Below are 20,824 nucleotides of genomic sequence, written 5' to 3' on the forward strand. Positions count from 1 at the left end.
AAAAAATGTTTTTCTTTACAGTGAAATTAGTTTCCCGCTTACAAAAGAAATGCCCCTTTCTTTTATTTCTCACAGCAGTAGTGAGTGGCAACTAAGGCTGATGTTGCTTTGAGCAGGTGATTCCCCCACCCCCAACAAAGATAGCAAAAAGAGAAATGTTTATTTACATAAGACTAATGTGTATTAATATTATTTCTTAATACAACATTTGCCACTTAAACCAAAAAAACAAAGATAACTTAAAAATTGAAAACATGCACATTTATTTTTCTTTACGCAGCTGTCTACTGGGAGCTACAGAAGTGCTTGCTGAAGTATCAGCACTATCTCTAGTAGTAGAGCGTGTTGGCATTACTCTACTTGTTTGGACAACACTTTTGTGTTAATTTCCTTTTGGGCATGTGTCATGCTCTCAATCAGGGAATTTTGTTATTGTAACAGTGAATTTTGATTTTCCAACAATGCCACTTTTTGTTGCTGGATCTTCAAGTGCTCCTGATGCAGGGTTAACATAGCTGCCTCGTACGAGGCTTGTTGTGCCTTGTCATTATACAGTATGCTTTGATGGCAACACACAAGTCCAGATGGACAGTGTGCATTTTTTGCATTAACGACTGCCACATTCCCCAGACCATCTGTCACTATCATCCCCACTAAATGTTGCTTCTTCCATTTCAGGATCGTGTTGTTGTGGCGAGTGGAGCTGACTTGAAGACGGTCCAGCGCGTCTTTGCCCACCTTTTAAAAAAAAAAAAAAAAAATCAATGTTTTGAATTATGTTCATGATGCCAGGAAAACTTCATGGACAATAATGTTTATCATTGCTTTTACAACATGACAAAGTTTATTTTTCAAAAACTATTTGTGGACATTGATTAATTCCAAATGAGCAAAAAAGGTAAAATGTTTTGCCATACAGAGTGCAAGGGCAAAATCAAGTTGAAAAGATTGATTGTCCAAAGGTACAAGATGAACTGACTGCACCTAACCCAGCAAGACACACTTGTCCAATAACACACCTATCTTATTAGCAATACACTGCACTTCTGTAATTGAAACACCTGCAATATACACGGACACAATTCACTCTCATGCCATTGCACAAGCCTAACACAAAACACATGTCCTACAAAATTAGGTAACAAAAATACCTGGAATAGGAGCAAATGATGATTGTCGGCCTTTGCTTCTGCCAGGTGGTGGTAAGGATGAATCTGTTTACAAAACATTGTTTTCCATTAATATTAAGCTTCTCTACAAGAGAAAATACACTTATATTAATGTCATTACACCTACCTACACCTACAGCATATTTCCGATGATTTGGTTGAACACAGGCACCATTTTTTCAATCAGAGCCTCATTCTCAAATTCCGAAAATTTGAGATTTCGGAGCCTGGTCTCCTACTTTTTTTTCTTGCTTCTTTTTGGTGAAGAGGGGGGGGGGAGTTCCTCACTTTCCTCTCCACTGGCTTCCTCTGGCTGATATTCTTTATCTGTGCCCTAGACACATCTGGGCTGCTAATGAAGCCAGGCCTCTCTCCCTCAGTGTCACTGCTGGAGCCATGTGACAGGGCAGAATACTTGCAGGTGTTGGATTGTCAAGTGTCCCTTCCTCTTCAGCTTTGGTGGTGTGGGTTCTCACGTATAACCTGCTTGGTTCATATAGGCTTTTTCTTTTTGGCCTCTGCTGGTGTTGCTCAGTGTGCCTGTGCCTCCTCTCAGACTCCTCTGCCCCAGCCTACCATTATGTTCCCTGCGTGTTGCCACCTTTTTCAGACTGCCACTGCTGGCTTCCACACTGCACTCCATTGCTTGAGTCGCCTTGCGTTGCTTGGGCAATTGCGCACCTGCACCTTCCACGCTCTCCATCTCTACACTCACAACGCAACTGCACAAAATGGTGTTAGTCACGTGGTATATGACGTGTAATGCTTGCGTGCAGAATTTCATGCGTTAATACGCGCGCTGCGTAAATTACTGCACGAAAACGCTCATCGCAAGTTAAATAACGCAAACAGCATCGCTTCTTAATTATGACGCCTGTCCTTTTAGTGACTCGAGCGTTAAGTCTCAAAAAATAAGAAGCGATAAAATTTTTAACGCATGCTATAAATAGCACTCGTTTTATCGACCTTTAGTGAATTGGCCCCTTTGTATGTTACAGAATAGCCAATTCTTAGCAACATTTCAATTGGTCTTCATTTTTTATAGTTTTTAAATAGTTTTCATTTATTTTGCTTTCATTTTCTGACACTTTCCAGCTTTTAAATGGTTTTTACTGACACCTGAAACCAAAAAGCTCTGCAAGACTATAACTGTATTGTTGTTTTATATTTTGTATTACTTATCTTTCAGGTTATGCCTCTTCTCTGTCTGCCCTTTATCACTTCTTTTTGTTTGAGGTATATACTGTATATATATATATATATTTATATATAAAAACCAGAGAAGCAGAATTTACATCTACATATTCAATCAATGTTGTAGCATGGTTGGGAAAATCATAGAAGGAAAGTATATCCCTCCCAGAATCCTCTGTGAAGCAGCACAAAGGGCTGTGAAATTAAGGGCCTGTGCAGCTGGGTGGGCTGAATAGTCTCACCTGTACTTTAAGTGTGCTCCAAGAGTAGTGTGGGGGCTGCTCTCTCCAGGGAGAGAGGTGAGACACTGGAACTTTTCCTGTTTGGGGAAAAGTGTGTTGGGAACAGTTTTCCTCTGAGAGCCGGAGGAATATTTATCCACAGAGGTGGATGGCCTAGTAGCAAGGCCCAGCTACTGTATGCTGCCCTAAAGACTGAGGGACTAGCACAGGAATACTACAAAAGACTGTGAGTGTAACCTGCATTTACCTGTATTGGCTTATTTTGCCCAAGTGTGGCTGTGTGTGCCCCTGGGAAGGACAGATTTTTGAGTTTCAGCAAGACTGCTACTTTTGGTTGTATTTGGAATATCAGCTGTATGAACTTTTATTTTCTGTCAAGCCTGCTGTGTTAAAGGACAGGAAAAGTCACTTTGGGGTGCCAAAATTTTAGGCACCCCCAAGTGACTTTAATCGCTTACCTTGTACCCTGGGCTGGTGCCCCTGTTAGGAGAAAACAGCACCAGCCCGGGGTAGCTGTAGAGAGCGCTTCCACCTGCGTTTTGGAATGACTAAAGACAGGCGCATGCGCAGTAGATTGAAAAGCCGACTTCTCTGTTAAAGTTCCGATTTTTCACTCTACTGCGCATGCGCGCGCGGAACCAGGAAGTAGGAAGCGCTGCAGCTACCCCGGGCTGGTGCTCTCCGAATAGGGGCACCAGCCCGGGGTAAAAGGTAAGCGATTAAAGTCACTTGGGGGTGCCTAACATTTTGGCCTTTCCTTCTCCTTTAAATTCCCACCAGAATTCAGCTGAAATCTGTGTACCTGTCTCTCACCTGCGTGAAAGGAGCTGCCGCTTCTACTGAAAGAGCTAAATCCCCACAATGTATATATTCAATTATATCTAAAACGGTCTGGCAATATGGTATTCTTTACAAATACGTTTAAGGTAAATAAAGACACGTTGCAGAGATATTTTTTAGTTACAGACATACGCAAAGATAAACGTGAGTTTAACAGGGGTTATATTTCTGAAATACTTGACCAGGCGAGGTTGCAATGGCCAATTCCCTCAACACCTTCAGAAGCAAGATATCCAATGTTGCAATATCTTATTTGTGAAAGAGGCAAACGCTTGATCCAGGGTAACCAAATCTGATTGCTGTTAGGGAGTCAGGATGGAACACCTGGCAAGAGTTACACAGATGTTTTGCTTTAGGATCAGCCGTGCCAAGAAGTTTGCTGAAGGGGTAAAATAAATGAACAAATGTATTTTTTTTACATCCTAAATATAAATATGTAACAATGTAGCTATAGGTGTTCTTGGTAAATGAAAAGGCACTATACTTGAGTTTCACCTGGGTAACCGTTTACATTTATGATAACAGCTCGTATATATAAACTGGTTTCCATATATTGAGAAACTGTTTGTTTTTCAATACAATTAAATATTGTTATTGCTATTTCCACAAACTGATACATATCCCATTGTTCATTACTGATACACAAGTTCACTGTGCTCTCCTTTTGGTTACTTGAGTATTTGAAAACTTAGTGGAAGCAGATGGCAGTCTAAACTTGTTTCTCCTACATATCACAATATATTAGGTTTGCTAATTTCTGTTGTCTCATACAATCAAAATTCTAAATGTCTGGAACACTGAATCTCAAAATACGGCAAAATTAATCTTCAAACATTAAAGGTCTTATAAGCATTGCATCACTGTTTTGGCTGGATGTATTTCTGATTATAATGTAGATAAATCTCAAATGCAATGAAACTAAAATAACATAAACTAAGTATGAAACATAACCGGATATTGCAGTGAGATTAGGCGGTTTCCTCTTACTACTGGACAGCCCAAGTGAAAAGAGCAGAACAATGTAGACAGATGCTTCTTAATGACATTACTAAGTAGTAGATGAATGAATTATGTTGGCAGCTCAAGACAAACGCAAGGATGACAGTAATTAGAAGCAAATGGAGAGACAAACTATCTTTATAACTAGATTTTAGTTCAAGACTATTTGACAAAATTATCATAAAGTGTCATTTTAAAAGTCTCCATCAAAATTGTCCCAAAGTACAAAAACGCTGACCATCCTTGTTTTGTAAAAGCAGTACAATCATTGGGGTAGTGATTTTACCATTTCCTTTGTTTTGCTCTGGTGGGTTAATTTCAGCTTTAACTGTCATTATACTTGGAAAATAAAAGTTTTAAGATTATGGGCTAAGGGACATTTTGATCATCTCTAAGGCATCTGTATTGAGAAGGCATTTGTAGTGGGGAAGTTATGTGAAAGTTTGTTAAATCATCACAGAATAAGTATTATTAGCATTGGTTTTATGAAGGACAGATCATGTCATATAAATATACTGCTTTTCATGATCTATGAAATAGCAAGTAGCACAGATGTGTTGGAGTACATCTAGATCTGTTGTACAGTGCTACATACATAAGTAGCGCTATATAAATAAAAATATACATACAATGGTAAGATATTACCAAGGCTGTTGGTCTTGATGATGCTATTTTTACATACATAGGGAATCAATGGGCAGAGAAGTAATAGACAAGTGTACAGATAAGTTGTCAATGGTACATTCTTTAAAGGGAATATATTGTGTAAAAACAATATTGTGTCAATGAATCTAAATATAGAAGAAATGTGCTTTAAACAATAGTGTTTTAGGCTGATCTATTGGAAAATTTCTCCAAACATCCCATTAGTCCCACCCATGTGTTTCACTGCTGCCTCCTTTCTCGGGCTGTGCAGGGGCAGGGCAGCAGCACTCATCACACTGCACTGTACTGTAGGATAGGAACCATTAAGCAGCTAGGCTGACCTAATAGGGAACTGAAGCCTGTCTTTGCTTGTGAGACTGCAGAGCTGTGATTGACTACTCTCCTCCTACTGTGCGTCTATCAGGGACAGTTAGGACACGCCCACCCCTCATTTGAAACCGGGACAGGTGCCTGAGAGGATCTATTGAGAACTCGAATAAAGGAGTCATTTTTAAAGATAGGATTAATTTTTAGAGCAAAGTGAAACCAGCACCATTAATGCTTTAGGTTAGGGCACCCCAAGCAATGTATCAGTGTTGCAGATAACAAACTTTAAGAGATAACAAAATCTGCTCAACATGTCATTCTTAACAAACTGGTAAACTGGGTGGATAAGTGTCAGACAAAATTCACCATTGCTTATTAATGAATATATACACTTGGGATTCAAAAATATAGAGAGGTCAGTTCTGTACAGTTTTGGATTTCAGTAGTCATAAAGACATTTTGAAAACAGAAAAAGTCCACAGAAAAGCAACTAAGCTGAGTTGGTGTATGGAGATTTCAGTTATGAAGAATGTCTGTCCTAGCTGAGGTTGTTTGCACTGGAGGGGAGGAATTTAAAGAATAAGGCAAGGCTATATCACTAGGAGTGCCAAAGTTTTAGGCACCCCCCAGTGAATTTAATCACTTGCCTGAAACCTTCCAATCTTTGTGCATGCACAGTAGAGTAAAAAGTTGGCTTTTACAAAAAAGCTTCCTTTTTCCCTCAACTGCGCATGCATTGGCCCAGTGATTCTGAACAAAGAAGACACTCACATATACCCTGGGCCGGTGCAGTTTTCTCCCAAGAGGAGCACCAACCAGGGGGGGTATCGGGTAAGCGATTACAATCACAGGGGGGTGACTAAAATTTGGCAGCCCCCAGTGAGTTAGCCTTTCGTTCTCTATATACTTGACGTAGGAGGGCCAAGCCGACCAGGTTGCCTGGGATGGAAACATTATTTGATCAAAGGGGAATCATTCTGAAGATTCTTCTTCAATCAAGACCAAACATTACAGTTTTTTTCCCATGTATATAATGTGACTATAACAAAAAGTTTTAATTCTGCAGTCACAGATGCTCCCACTTTGTTAAATGATCACTTAATGACTAAACCAACATGGCTACACACATTATGAGATAAACCTGGGCAAATGTCTGGATTACTGGGAGAACTTAATATGTAGCTTAGCCAGTAATAATATGATTAAATGTCATTGCTGTAAATTTAAGCTCTGTGTAACTATGTTATCAGAATAATAATAATTCACAAACATTGATCTATATGTGTATAAAACAGTCTAAAGCACACATGGTATGCAGGTCAGCAGTTGGTAAATGCCAACATGCCATTCCCACAAACATACATTGGAAATACAACAGAAGACAGGGTTTTTGCAGTAAAGTTGAGGATAAAAAGTATGTTTTAAAAATTGTTAAAGAACAAGAAATTGCAGAAATATGTAAATATGATGTTTATCTGTACTTTTCCCCCTGTTATTTTACAGTAGCTTCTTTTTCTGCTTCCATGTTTCTGTCTTAGCCTCTAGTCTAAAACCAGTGGGCCTCATAAATGAATGCTGTGTGCAGGGCAGCTGGGAGTGAGGCAGTCATATCCTTACCACTTGCCACATTAAGTGCAAGGCTCCTTTGCACCCTGAGCCTGCTGGTGTTCCCTAACGTAAACATCTGAATAATATAAGTTAGAGGGTGAGATGATTCTGCAAATAAAGAAATGCATAAAGAAAGTATTTTGGTAGCAGGGTCCTGCCTGCATATTAAACAGAACTGGTGGCACTGGGAGCAGGTCATGTATGTAAGTCTCAGAATATAGAAAACTTTGTGAATTTATAGTAACAATAGAAAGTAAGTACCAAACAGACATTGTTTCTCATTACCAGGGTCCTTGATATTATTCTGTATGTTACTCAGAGTTTTCCCACCACTGTAGACCTGGGGGCAGTGTATGACATTAAACTTTCATGACTACTCACCATACATTTGTTTGGCTTTTCTCCAGAGTGGACCCTCATGTGAATAAGTAATTTGTAACGAGCATTGAAAGGTTTATATCTCCGTGCACAACCAGCCCAGAAACAAGTAAAATCCTCTCCAGTGCGCTGGTCAATGTGCATCTTTTCAATGTGCCTTACTAGCTCTTCCTGTTTGTCATACAAAGCACTGCAGTCTATCCAACGACAAAACTGCCTCCCATCTTGTGAAACAATTTGACTCTGTTTGTCAGTTTGTGCTGCCTTTGGGGACCTGGGTTGTTGAAGTGAATATGGTGAGTGCAGTTCCTGATAGTCATCCTTCGTTTCTTGTTTAAGAATGCTGAACTCCTTGCTATCTATGGAAGCTGTATTCAGGAAAAGGCTTGGGTTTCTCTTTGCACAAGGAGTCTCAGCCTGTTCTGAAAGTTCATTTTCTTGTTCCTCATGGTCAGATGGTAGACACGAAATAGGAGAAGGTAAACCGTAGATCCCTTCTGGTTCAGATAGATTTGGGAGACTAGTGGTAGGGCCTCTTTTTGTGTAAGCAGAAATCCCAGTGAGAGACAGGTGCTGGATTTTTGCACATGGTGACAGGGAAGTATGAGTTGAGTTACCATTTCCAACAATTTCTTCTAAGGAAGAAAACTGTCTCCTTAAGCTTTCAGCCTGCAGACAGGCAGAGGTGTAAGTGCCAGATGCCAGTGACCCCTGCAGTGGGATATCTGTGGACCCTAAAAAGTATGCCGACAGAGAGTTCTTAAATCTTTTGTGTAATGAGGCTGTATCTGGAAGGAACGGTGTCCTTAAATCTTCTCTGACGGAGCAACTCCAGTGGAATGGTTCTGATTGGTGAGACAATTCGCAAGAATTTTCTTCTTTGATGTGGTTTGGAGGGTGTGTTTTGTTCACGCACAGAGGGAAAGAGGCATAAGACTGAGCAGACCTGTCAAATGAAACAATTTGTGAAACACTGCATAAAATAAAAAAAGTAGAAGTTTATTTACCAACAAAAAATGAAACTGTTTTCTAAATGCTTTGGTAACACTGGTACCAATTACAAGTACAATGCTTTGTAACTTGCCACTCCATTTTAGTTGTGAGCACCATACTTATCATATCTCTAACCTTGGTGAACATTTAAATGACCACTATACCTTTAATTTTTTTTTTATTCACTGTGTATTTATCTAACAAATATATTAAAGGCTGAATGCCTTTTGGCTTAATTTCCACAAGCTCTGAAGGTAATATAGGTCAGCCTGTAGTTCCCTCCAGTCCAAGTGAAAAGTGCTCCATCCCAGCCCCTTCCAGCCCATTGAAAAAGTGCAGTACTTCTAGCCCTTCTAGCCCTTGCATTATAACTTAAGTGCTGACTATCTTTTAAACACAGGAGACTCAATATTACTATATAGGGAGAACTTATAGTGGAAGCAGTACTGATGTAAGAAGGACATTACATTTGTGCTATCTACCCTATTTTTAAAAACAAGTGTGTTTTTCCAGGGAGACCAATAGTACCATAACTATTAGCAAGCACATAGAACATTCAAATTTGTCAAAGAGCCATTGAATCAGTATAAAAGGAAAACTATACCCCCAGAATAAATACTTAACCAACAGATATTTTATATTATGTTAAGTGACCTATTAAATAATCTTGCTAAACTGGAATATATATATATATATCAGTAAATATTGCCCTTTTACATCCTTCCCCTTGAGCCGCTATTTAGTGATGGGCTGTGTGCTCCCTCAGAGATCACCAGAAATAATTCAGCTCTAACTGTAACAGGAAGAAGTGTGGAAGCTAAAGACAGAACTCTGTCCATTAATTGGCTGATGTGGCCTAGCATGTATGTGTGCCTTGGCTTGTTTGTGTGCTGTGAATCCTATGATCCCAGGAGGTGGCCCTTAATTCTTAAAATGGCAATTTTCTGTTTAGGAGTACCCAATAGTACATTCTGCTAAAAAAAAAAAGTATATTTAAAAAGTATATTTAATAAAAGTTTATCATTTAGATGAAGCAGGGTTTTACATATTAGCTTGTTTATGCAATATATTTTATAGAGATCTACATTGTTTGGGGGTATAGGTTTCCTTTAACTGAAATAAACCACATTTGAGCACACCATCATGTTTTTAGCAGAATATCTGATTTTGTTGGTAGCAGAATGCTGAGCTTCAGATACAACTCTAGTGCCATCAGATTTAAAAACATTTACATCACCAATTTCTTTACTGTTCCTGGGGGTAATTTCCAATATCATGTATTTTATTAAGACTTGGAAACAAGCAAATAATACAAATGAAGCATAACATAAAAGTGCTTCCAGTCTACAAAAAGTGGAATTTTGACCCAGGACAAACAATGAAAAACACTGCCTGTGACATTGCCTCAAAAGTGCAAGGACTACCTAGTGAATGTGCATATTTGGCCTTGCAGATTATTTTGCTTGGTGTCAATAGTACAACAGCAAACAGTATCCAGGCCCATGGTTGGTTAAACTACATTTCTGCATCTCCTAGTGTCACATTCCATGGTATTGTGCCTGCCAGTGCCACATCCGAAAGCATGACATTCTCGCTATCCTTGTCCAGTGTATCATGTAGCACAGTATCACAGATCAGATTATTGCAACTCTTATTGTAATAATCAAATTTCATCCCTCAGTTATAAAGTTTATAGTACCCACTTTTCTGTAGGGGAGGCAAAACCTTTGGAACAGGAAACCTGATAAGTCTTAACAATATATTGTTATTAAGAAGCAATTGTTTCTGTGCAATATTTGCCATTGCCTGGGAAAAAAAATTTGGGATGACATGGAAAAAGGTCAGATTTCTGATGTAGAAAAATCTGTCATCCCCTCATTATGAAACTAGTAATATGGTAACAGGTATCCAGGCTGACCCTGCCCTCTACTTTGTTCATGTTTCATAATTACCTTTGTTTTCTAATTGCTCTTACTGACAGGAGATAAAGCTCCATAATTACACTCATCACTTCTTACATCAGACAATTGTTTGATAAAGCACTTCAGTCCTGGAAAGTTCTAAAGTATCTGCATGTCTTCACAACCCCCAGAACCTAGTCTTCTCCTTACTACGTTGATGTGTCAGCTCTGCAAACAAAAGAGTTTATTCCCTACCTTTTATTAGAAATGCTCATCTGTACGAGCTCTAAGGCATAGAATCATTTAGCTATCCCTAGGTTCCATGATTCTGCGGAAAGGAATGCATAAAGTGCTGTGGCTTGCCCATTTTTATTGGAACAACTGCATACACACACATATGCATACCTCTCAACATTTCAAAAATGCCACACCCATTTTTGCAACCACACCACCTAAATACCACTCCTATTTTACTTAATTTGGCAGGTTATTTAAAGTTTGAATACATTTCTGGGGGTTTTGGGGTTGTTTTATGTGTTACTACAGTTTTGCTAATGCAGGTGAAATTGCCCTTTAAGCTGCAAGTCTCAGTTACCCCAAGAGATCTGTTTAGCTTATTAGTTACAATTGTGTCTAAGTGCAGGTGTGACTTGTTATCTTTCTGGGCTCTCTGCCAAAAGCCCACTTGTTTAATTAAATATGAGAAATAATGTATCTAAGTGCAGGTGAGGCTTGTTTAGATTTCTGGGCTCTCTGCCAAAAGCTACTTTTTGAATAAGTTTGTATCTTTTTTAGCGTTCAGTGCAGGAGATCAAAGGGAAATTAGGGACTTTTTAGTAAGAAACGGAGACTGCAGGCTGAGCTGTGGTTTCTGAAAACCTTGTGGTCATTATAGGACATTTCTGGTTACAATAGTGCATAGCTTCAAAAATCATTAACATTCACAATGCTGGATCACAATAATAGGGGTCATTTACTTATCCCTATAGCACAAGTGCCAGAGCTCTAAGGGTAGCAAGAGCGCGCCTGGTCTGCTGCTCTCTGCAGCAAGTGCCAAAATAGAGCACAGAGGCAGTAGAGGCAAGCCACCACTTGATGTGCAAAGTGCAAAAAAATGGGCATTTGTGGTGTGCCCTTTGCACACTGCATCCTGCAATGTCTGTATGTTTTTTTGTGCACAACTTTATTGTAGCCCCACCAAATTGTTTGAAATTGTTCAGTGGTGAGAACAACAATTCCTTTTACTATAGTCATCCCATCATCCCCAACATTAGTCAGGTGATCCATATGGTGTCTAATAAAAAGGGCAACCATTTGGGAATTTTAATAATGAATATGAATTTCCAATTAAGAGCTTGTGAATTATGTGATCTTTTACCTCAGGTGTTTTTGTCATTTTGTCAGCCCCCCTCTGGTATTTAGATAAATGTTCACACATCATTTTGAATAGCACTGGTACCTTGTGTCTGTGTGCTCTGTGCTCATGGACATCTCACAAGTTCCACTGTGGTCTACGGAAGGAGAGCAATTTCCAGTCTGGCAGATAAAACTCTCACAGGCATTGTTAGTGAGACCATCATTTCCCATGATGCTTTTCTTTAAGTTGCAATGTGGGTATCCAGTGTTAACTAGAAATAAATTTATAACAGTTAAAAATGATAGCAAAATGTATTATACTGCTATTTTTTTATGAGAGTTATACAGAAGGGTTACCAATATCTGCCTACAGCTACTTGTGTTTATGTCATGGCACCTTAAAACATACACGGTTTTAACAAACAACTGCTTTCATTGCCTTCTAAAATAGACATGTGACATGCCAATACAATCACCACACTTTTATTATTAGTAGTGGTAAAGAAGGGGAGACTAGAAATAAAAACATATGGAGAAGGTTGAGAGTTTTGGAAAAATTACACTTAACTAGACACTAGTCCCCATACGTAATAAAATACACTAGATTTGCCCAGGAGCAGTAACCAATTAGATGTTTGCTTTTGAACAGAGGACCAGTAAATTCTACCTGCTTATTGGTTGCTATGGGTTACTGCTCTTGGGCAAACGTAGTGCCTTTTATGACATAACCCAGTATATGTTTTAAGCTTATTTGTATTCTGCATTCTGTTTTAGCAGAATCAATACAAAAAGGAAAATAAAATAAAAAAAAAAAAAAAATTTCCTATAAATATTGCAGGGAGCAGAACAAGTCCTTGGTTAAGGAGAGTAGGAGTTTAGGGGCCTTTCTGGAGCCCTGACTAAAATGGCATCACTGAGACAGGACTAGTAGTCTTATTTTACTCAGCAAGGAAAAACATAAAAATCATTCTAAGTCCAGTACTATTCAGAATATGTTCATTTCAGATGATAAAAACATGATTTTGCCTATCCTATAAATAGGGAGTACCAACAAGCTAACTAAAGGTTTCTGTAAGAAGGCTAGGTCACAAGAAAGTTGCAGTATGCAGAGAATTCTCCCAGTTCACTTCAGGAAAACCTTTCATGTGACCAGTCCGTGGTTTAACCTCCACTGATGGGTAAGCAATGCCGTACATAACCCACTCATCCACAATACTGTATATGAGAGTGATAAATCCCCATGGCATAAGGATTTATTGTTGCTTACAAGAATAACTGCAGGCCAATCAGATGTCCCACCTTTGTTAGCACTTACAGAAGAATATTTCCTTATTATCCGGTAAAACAATATAAGTGCAGACACTTCAATTGCAGTAAAAGTTGTATTTCTGTATATAAAGAGTTTGATAAAAACTCCATTGGTGATATTTATTGTGTATTACTCCCTGCTATTAATGATTCCTTTCATTTATCTAGAGAGTGCAATACATGCCTGCCAGGCAATATTAGGGAACTCTACATTGAAAGTAAGTGAACTCATCCAAATAACTGAACATCTTTGTCATCTCATTATATACCCAGTTTTTAAGCACAGGTAATAGACCAATGTTGTGCCACCCAAAGCAATGGCTCATTCTTTGAACATATATGATATTTTCTGCTATGGGAGATTAAAAAATAATATGGTTGGATCTACTGGGTGGATCTGTGACTTTTTTCAATCTGTGCTATTTTACTAAAAGTATTATGGGTAAAAAGAATCTAGAAATCTGCTGTTATCTATGCCAACACTCACCAGCAGATGTAATACTTATAGATAGATAGCTTCTTAAGAGTTGATTTCATGCTTAGTTTGCAAGGAAAGCTTGTACTGTAGTGTATATGTTGGTGTTCTTACTTCCATTCTACACAGTAAGATCTAAAACTGATCAGTACATACAGCTTAATGCACCTTTACACAGGCACCAGGTTAATTCCACCTTATTCTCACTGGAGAAAAACCTGCTGCCTTCTGAGGTTGTGAAGCACATCCTGCTCTCTTTGTCCTGAGAGAACTAATATGAATATTTGTCATTCTGAGTTTCATATGACTTGTGTGAGAGAGAGAGGATTTGATCCCACTCATTACGGGGCTGTTAACCAGATGGCAAATGGTGCAGCAGATAAAGTTTTCTGCATGTACAGGTGACCGACTAACACTTCATTAATCTCTATGCTGATGGCAATGTCACTTATACTACAATTTAACCTGTGCCCAGACGTTATAGTCTGGAGTGATGTCAGTCATATTATGTACTACTAGATCCTCCGCTCTATTATTACTGTACCAATAATTATTTATTTTTATGTTTACTGTCTGGATAAAGTTACGCTTTATGAAAGATCTTGGAAAGGAGGAGAAGAAGAATTCAGGAATGTGAAGAATGTACACTATTATATCATTCAGCTCAGAACTCTCTTGTTTAGAATAACACCGATTATATCTTTCTTGCATTTAAGATATTTGGTAGGAATTATTTTCTAATGGACACAGTTTGGAGAGGACATATCTGTTTTTTAAACTCAGCTACTTTTAGGATATCAGATCACCGTAAAGGAATACTGTCATGGGAAAACGCATCAGTTAATAGAGCTTCTAGAGCTTGCTATGTAAACAGTGTAATTTAGAAATAAAAAGTATACCATAAAAGTCATTACAGGTACTGTATAGGACCTGTTATTCAGAATGCTTGGGACCAAGGGTATTCCAGATAAGGGGTCTTTCTGTAATTTGGATCTGCATACCTTAAGTCTACTACTAAAAAATCAATAAAATATTGATTAAAGCCAATAAGATTGTTTTGCATCCAATAAGGATTAATACTATCTTAGTTGGGCTCAAATACAAGGTACACTTATTATTAAAGAGAAAAAGGAAATCAGTTTTAAAAACTGGAATTATTTGACTAAAATGGAGTCTGTGGGGGACAGGCTTCCTGTATTTTGGAACTTTCTGGATAACAGGTTTCCGGATAATGGATCCCATACCTGTGCACAAGTAGAAACCCAGCTTTGAAGTGCAGCAATGCAACTTGGAATTTTTTCCCAAGATTTACTATAAAACCACATGTAAACCATGATTACAGTTACATTTTTCCAATAATTATTTTATTATAATATCTAATGGGCACAAATATCAAAGGGTGAAAAGGCAAATCTAAGCAAAATCAGTCCCTTTACCTTTTACTCATCCATTACTAAGGCAAAGCACTGCTTTTCGTATCACTCGAATGATTTAGTTCAAAAGTTTAAAATGCAATAGTGCACATAAGGGTAAAATTATAGTGCTTGTATATTTTGAATTTATTATCGAGTATTGAACTGAGCTATTTTCATGCAAGCCACACAAACAGCTGCTATGCACGCTGCTAAGTAGAACTGTGTCCCCATTTGCTCCTATTTACAAAGTGTCATGTTCTCCCTTATGCATAGCTATTGGCTGGAGTGCAGACTTAGCAGGATGCAGTTTAGGCTTTGTCACTCTTCTTGTGCTTACTTATACATCTATGATATATATCTGTACATGTTAGAAATATATACTGGGAGGATTCACAAAAGCAGCAATAACAACAAACTGAAATTAAAGTCTAGCAAAAACATTAAATGATTCCTTAAGTGCTCGTACTAACGGGTGTTTTGGCCCGAAAGGCCTGGGAGTACAAGCCCTAAAGAAGCAATAAATTCCTTTCTTTAACATGCAGGGCCGGATTTCACTTCTGGGCGCCCGAGGCCGCCCCCAGCCCCCGCGAGTGCGCATGCGCGATGCATAACCAGTGCGCATGCGCAATCGCACAGGTCCTGACTGCTCCATATGGGAGCCAAATTTTAAAATTCTGTTGCGGCGGGGCGGCATGCCGCCCCTAAACTTCTGCCGCCCTAGGCCTGGGCCTTTGTGGCCTCTCCACAAATCCGGGCCTGTTAACATGGGATCAATGAATACAGCTTGTGCTCAATGTATCTTTGTCTATTGTTTTTAATCTATAACCCAATTCCCTGTCAGTAGTGCAGAGAGCACAACTGTTTAATAATGCATAATCTTATAAAATATAGGCACCCAAAATAAACCTCATAAGTGACCGTAATACTTACAATAGGGATACACTCTCTCATATAGTACAGGTATATGATCAGTGGCGTAACAATAGAAAAAGCAAATCCCGCAGCCACGGGAGACACGCGGGACAGGGGGGCTCAGACTGCGGGTCTGCGTCTTCCATTTAGCAGGTAAATCTCTGCTCCACGCCAGCTCCAAGGTAGGAGAGTGGCCGAGGAGCAAGGATTTACAGACCAGTGGGTGTGGAATGGGGTACATGTCAGACCTGGGCAGGGCAGGGCAGGAGAGTAGTTGCACCACTGTATGGGATCCATTATCCAGAAACCTGTTATCCAGAAAATTCTGAACTGCAGGATTATCATCTCCCATGGACATTTTAATCCAAGAATTTAGATTTTTTTTTTTCCTTTTTCTCTGTAGTAATAAAACAGTACCTTGTACTTGATCCCAACTAAGATATTATTAAACCTTACTGGAGGCAAAACTAGTATACTGGGTTTAATTAATATTTAAATATGTACGGAGATCCAAATTACAAAAAGATCCCTTATCTTGAAAACATCAGGTCCCCAGCATTCTGGATAACAGGGACCATACCTGTACAATACATAAGTAGTACTTGGGAATAGAATGCCTTTACAATAGTTTTTAATTGTATCATTCTAGAACAAAAAAACAGTGTTTTCAAATTCATAAAAGTGGCAAAGCATAATGGCATACAAAGAAACATACAAAATTCAAATGAGTGAAACTGGGCTTTGTAAATCTTACACTATATAATTATATATATGAAAATAGGCATAAATCTTCCTCCAATTTCACTTCACTCCATCTTTGTATTTTCCTCACTGTGGATGTGCAATGTGCATTTATGTGACGTAATACTGTATATACAGTAAGTTGATCATGGCCTCTGGCTTAATATTATATATTATTTTTTTTAGACAAGGTTACTTTCCTGTCTTTCAGAAAAAGCTTTTTTTCTGCATAAAAAATCATGTAATTCTGGCAATGGCTATAAAAACAAACCACTGTTGTGCCTCTCCGAGGCAATGATAATTCAATTCATTAGAGATGATGATGACAGGAAAAATACTAGACATCAAGTTGTTACCCTTCAACACAACTTTTTAAGCTTCTACACTTGGTATTTAGCTAAATCTACTTAATTATTTTAGCAGTAAATTAGAGTTGCCACCTCACTCCTTTAAAGCTTGACACATATACGACCTACTTGCTTAGTGGGTAATTAGCAATTAATTTAGCCGCTGCATTGCTACATGGAAACTTGTACAGCCTGTGTCTAATTAACCATGCAGGGTGTGAATTATACGTCTGTGCCTGCCTTTAAAGAGTGAAGTGGCTTCACTGGCAGGCAAATGGTTTGAGCAGCATGAAGTACAAACCAGAGAGACACTATAGGGACACTATAACCCCCATATTTTTAATGGGGGTTATATTTTTTTCATAACTGGTGCTCCCTTTAGCCTTTGACCCTATACATATCTACTATAAGTACAGGAATATGTATAGTTGTGTCATCACTTACATGATAACAGTACATTCGTATGAGCACAATCAAAACACCATGAAATCCTCTACATAATCAAATACTTCCCTTCCCCCCCAGCTGCAGCCTCTGTTACACTTTGAGAAAGGCTAATGCCAGACAAGCGGAAAAGCCGAAAATACCGCCCTACACCTCCTACTTGTGTCTACACCCGAATGAATGGAATATGCTGGTCTCGCGTTTGTATGCGTATTTCGGCTACATGTGCCTGCACCCGAGCGTATTCCATTCATTCGGGTGCAGGCACAAGAAGGAGGCGTAGGGTGGTATTTTCGGCAAGCGCTTTTAAGCTTGCCGAAAATATACGCTCTACACCTCATCTGGCATTAGCCATAAGGTGCAGCTTATAGTGTATTTATTTACAACAGGTTGTCCAACATGCATGGCAAGCCGTTAATGGGCACATGGATAAAAACTGGCTGCCTAACTAAAATTACTGTCTCACTATACGCCTAAATATCAATCATCTCTGCACAACAACACATTTCACACTCTCACTAATATGCTTGAGTTTATGAGACAAAACTTTCTAAATAGTGAATTTGTGTAACTACATATATCATAACTACCGTGGGGGTTTCCTTTGTCCCATTAAGCTTTCTTATCTCTGTAACTTTGCTAATAAATTGTATTAGTGGTGACATTTTAATGGCACACAGGGGTTTTGACCACCATTGTGATCCAATAAAAAAACAGTAGCAGTCAAAATTCCTCTGTCCCTCTACTACTTTCTTATGGGCTCATTTACTAGGTGCAGGGCATGGTGCAAAGTGCAAAAAATAGGTACCAAAGATCTGCCCTTCTCATATAAATGTAATGCTACCTGTGTTTGCCAGCACTATATTCATGATGGAAGGGCTGAGGGCAGCATGTGGATGTCCTCTATCTTGCCTCCTAATTTGTGCCTTATTCAGATATACAAGCTTGTGTTGGTGGGCACAAGGTACTAGGTACAAGACTTACAAGACTGCCTTTTGCCTGACAGTGCTGAGATCTGCACTTGGCTGCGCTGCCCTTGACTTTGATCTGAATTCTTAATTAAGAAGAAGATGCAGAATACAGCAATGCAAACAACACAACTTTTGCACTTGTGTCAAGGGCTATAGTAAATGAGCCCTCTAATGTTATCCAATCAGAAGCGCTGAGTCCAACGTGCACAACTAGATAGCAAGCAGACCGCTGCTCAGAAATGCTAACATGAGTTCCATAAGCCTAAATACCTGGGGGCACATATACTAAAATTAGTTTTTCTGGCCTTGAAAGTCGTATACTTGACATGGTATAAATTCGAATTAAACTCGATCATTGCTGTATTTATAAAATGTGTCAAGGACAGGCTGTCACTGACTATTCTATTCCTCTTCTAGTCTAAGCCTCCATAGGACTCAATGGTACTTGACACATCAAATCTGCCAAATTTTTATTTTACAAAAAAAAAAAATAACTAAACATTAAAAAATCACGAATTATCTAAAAGTAAGAAAAAATATAACTTAGTATAATCTCATAATTGTTAAGTAAATGTGCCCCTTTAGTGTCTACACAAAATGTACACGCAACAACAGCAAATGAAGACTTCCATTTGTATATATAAATGGGTTTATATTAGATATTTCTTTTGGACTGCAATATTGCAGTTCAGTAACACTTGAGTGATGCTGGGGGCACTATTGCTAAGAACTAAATAAAAATGAATAAAGAACACTGCATAGAGCCGTTGGCTGTGATCTCAGGAATGGAAAAATCACTATATTAACAATGTTATTTATTTTTTTAATAACTATTGTATAACTTATACACAGATCTCACTATTTTTCTCTGTTACCGCACAAATATAGCTTTTTTTCTTGCACAGATAATGAATGACATATAATATAATTTAAAGATCCTAAGGCCATTATTCAGGCTGTGTGTGATCTCTCCAAACTCTTTCTTTATATAACTCTATGAAAAATGTCCCTTTTTAAAAAGAAGTCTTAAATGGAAAGCAGATGTGTCAAACTGAACCATTTGCAGCAAATTAGGTATTCAAAATGTGACATTACTAGATGTCAACCAGATGAACATGGTCTTGTATGGCTGCCAAACCACAAAACCAATGAAGTTTAAAATCTTCTCTGACACATTAACTGAAGACATTTTCAGGGTAAAAATCACACATTGAGGTACATGATAGTTATAAACAATTCGTCTTGGAGAAACTGCAATGCTAAAAAAAAATATAATACTTAGCTCTTTCAGACACTGATGGTAAAAATGTAAACAACGTTTACTTGGATGGGTTGAACTTGATGGTCTTTTTTCAACCCTTTGTAACTATGTAACGTTACAATGCACATTATTTCGACACGATGAGCATATGCAGTATCCCAGAAAAGGAAAATATAGACTAAGCATTAATACATTTGGATCACAGATATAAGGAAAGATTGTACCCCAATTTATAGACCATGCACAGCCATTGCACCCCAAAGTTACCAGTTACGCAGTGATGCAATAGGTCATTCACTGTTAGGAAGACAGTGTGCACTGTCTTCCTTGTTTAAAGAATTGCTGCTTGTTTAGAGAATGTGCTGTGTTTTAGCAACAGTGTTGGACTGGCTCACTGGGACACCAGGAAAAATTTTATTAGGCCCTGCTAGTCTAGGTCCATGCAGAAGGTATGTGCACTGCAGGCAGGGGTTTTTGGAGATTGCAGTAGGAGGAGGTGGTGGTGGGGCCAGGCCTAACCAGTGGTGGTGCGGTCCTGGGGGTCAAGTCCTTCCGATTGGGCCCCTGGGTCTTCAGTCCAATGAGCAAGGAGCAGGGTAAAACATGTTTGAATGCTTCCTGTCTTTACAATCATATTACACACTTTCTGCTATGTCTGTGAATTAGCTAAATTGCTAAGCAAGGATTCACGTAAAAAAAACATTTAAGGTAGTTAGTATCTAATGGGAGTTAGTTTACAGTTATATTAACTATTATGCATACTAAATAACAAAAAAAAAATGTAGGCATACAAAGCATTTTTGTCTTTTTTTGTCTGTTTTTTTCTTTCATAATGTATGACATCATCCTGGTCGCCTAAAGGAAAGCAAAAGCTATACAAGCCTCGTATTCTGTGTCAGGCGGCAGAACCCTCTTTATACAAAGACCTGATAATGTATAATGTATAATAATAAGTGCAAGGTGTAGAAAACAATCATACGAAAACTTTAATAAAGGAATTAGCCAGAATGCGGTAGGTAACAGAGGCCTTTCCTTAAGGCGGTCAAAAAGGAAAAGTATGGTTGGACTAACATTTTATTTTGGGCAGTCTACAATCCTTAAAGTACATTTTGTCGTCTTGTTCGTTTTCAAGCAAAAAATTAAAAACAAGACAAAAGTCTTGATAAGTAAAAACAAGCACATTGAGCCCAGTGCAGAAACTTGGTTAGCAACTAAGTAGACATCTGTTTTCACTACCCTAAATGCACAAGACCAGTCCAAGCTAATGTTAGTAAATGAGCTCTAGGATATTATACATA

At 38.5% G+C, this 20,824-nt stretch overlaps 1 protein-coding gene across 1 annotated transcript in view; it reads right to left on the minus strand.

Annotated features, from left to right (window-relative positions):
• The window catches only part of glis1 (GLIS family zinc finger 1), a 31,692-nt gene extending 19,773 nt beyond the window's left edge, over window positions 1–11,919 (minus strand). The window contains exons 1-2 of the mRNA XM_031900959.1: window positions 11,756–11,919; window positions 7,406–8,348 (exon numbers count right to left, since the gene is read on the minus strand). Coding sequence (XP_031756819.1) covers window positions 7,406–8,348; window positions 11,756–11,883 — 1,071 coding nt within the window. The 5' untranslated portion in view covers window positions 11,884–11,919. The remainder of the gene's footprint in view (window positions 1–7,405; window positions 8,349–11,755) is intronic.
• Between the last annotated feature and the right edge of the window lie 8,905 nt (window positions 11,920–20,824).

Source organism: Xenopus tropicalis, chromosome 4 (assembly GCF_000004195.4).
Source record: "Xenopus tropicalis strain Nigerian chromosome 4, UCB_Xtro_10.0, whole genome shotgun sequence".
Classification (NCBI taxonomy): Eukaryota; Metazoa; Chordata; class Amphibia; order Anura; family Pipidae; genus Xenopus; species Xenopus tropicalis.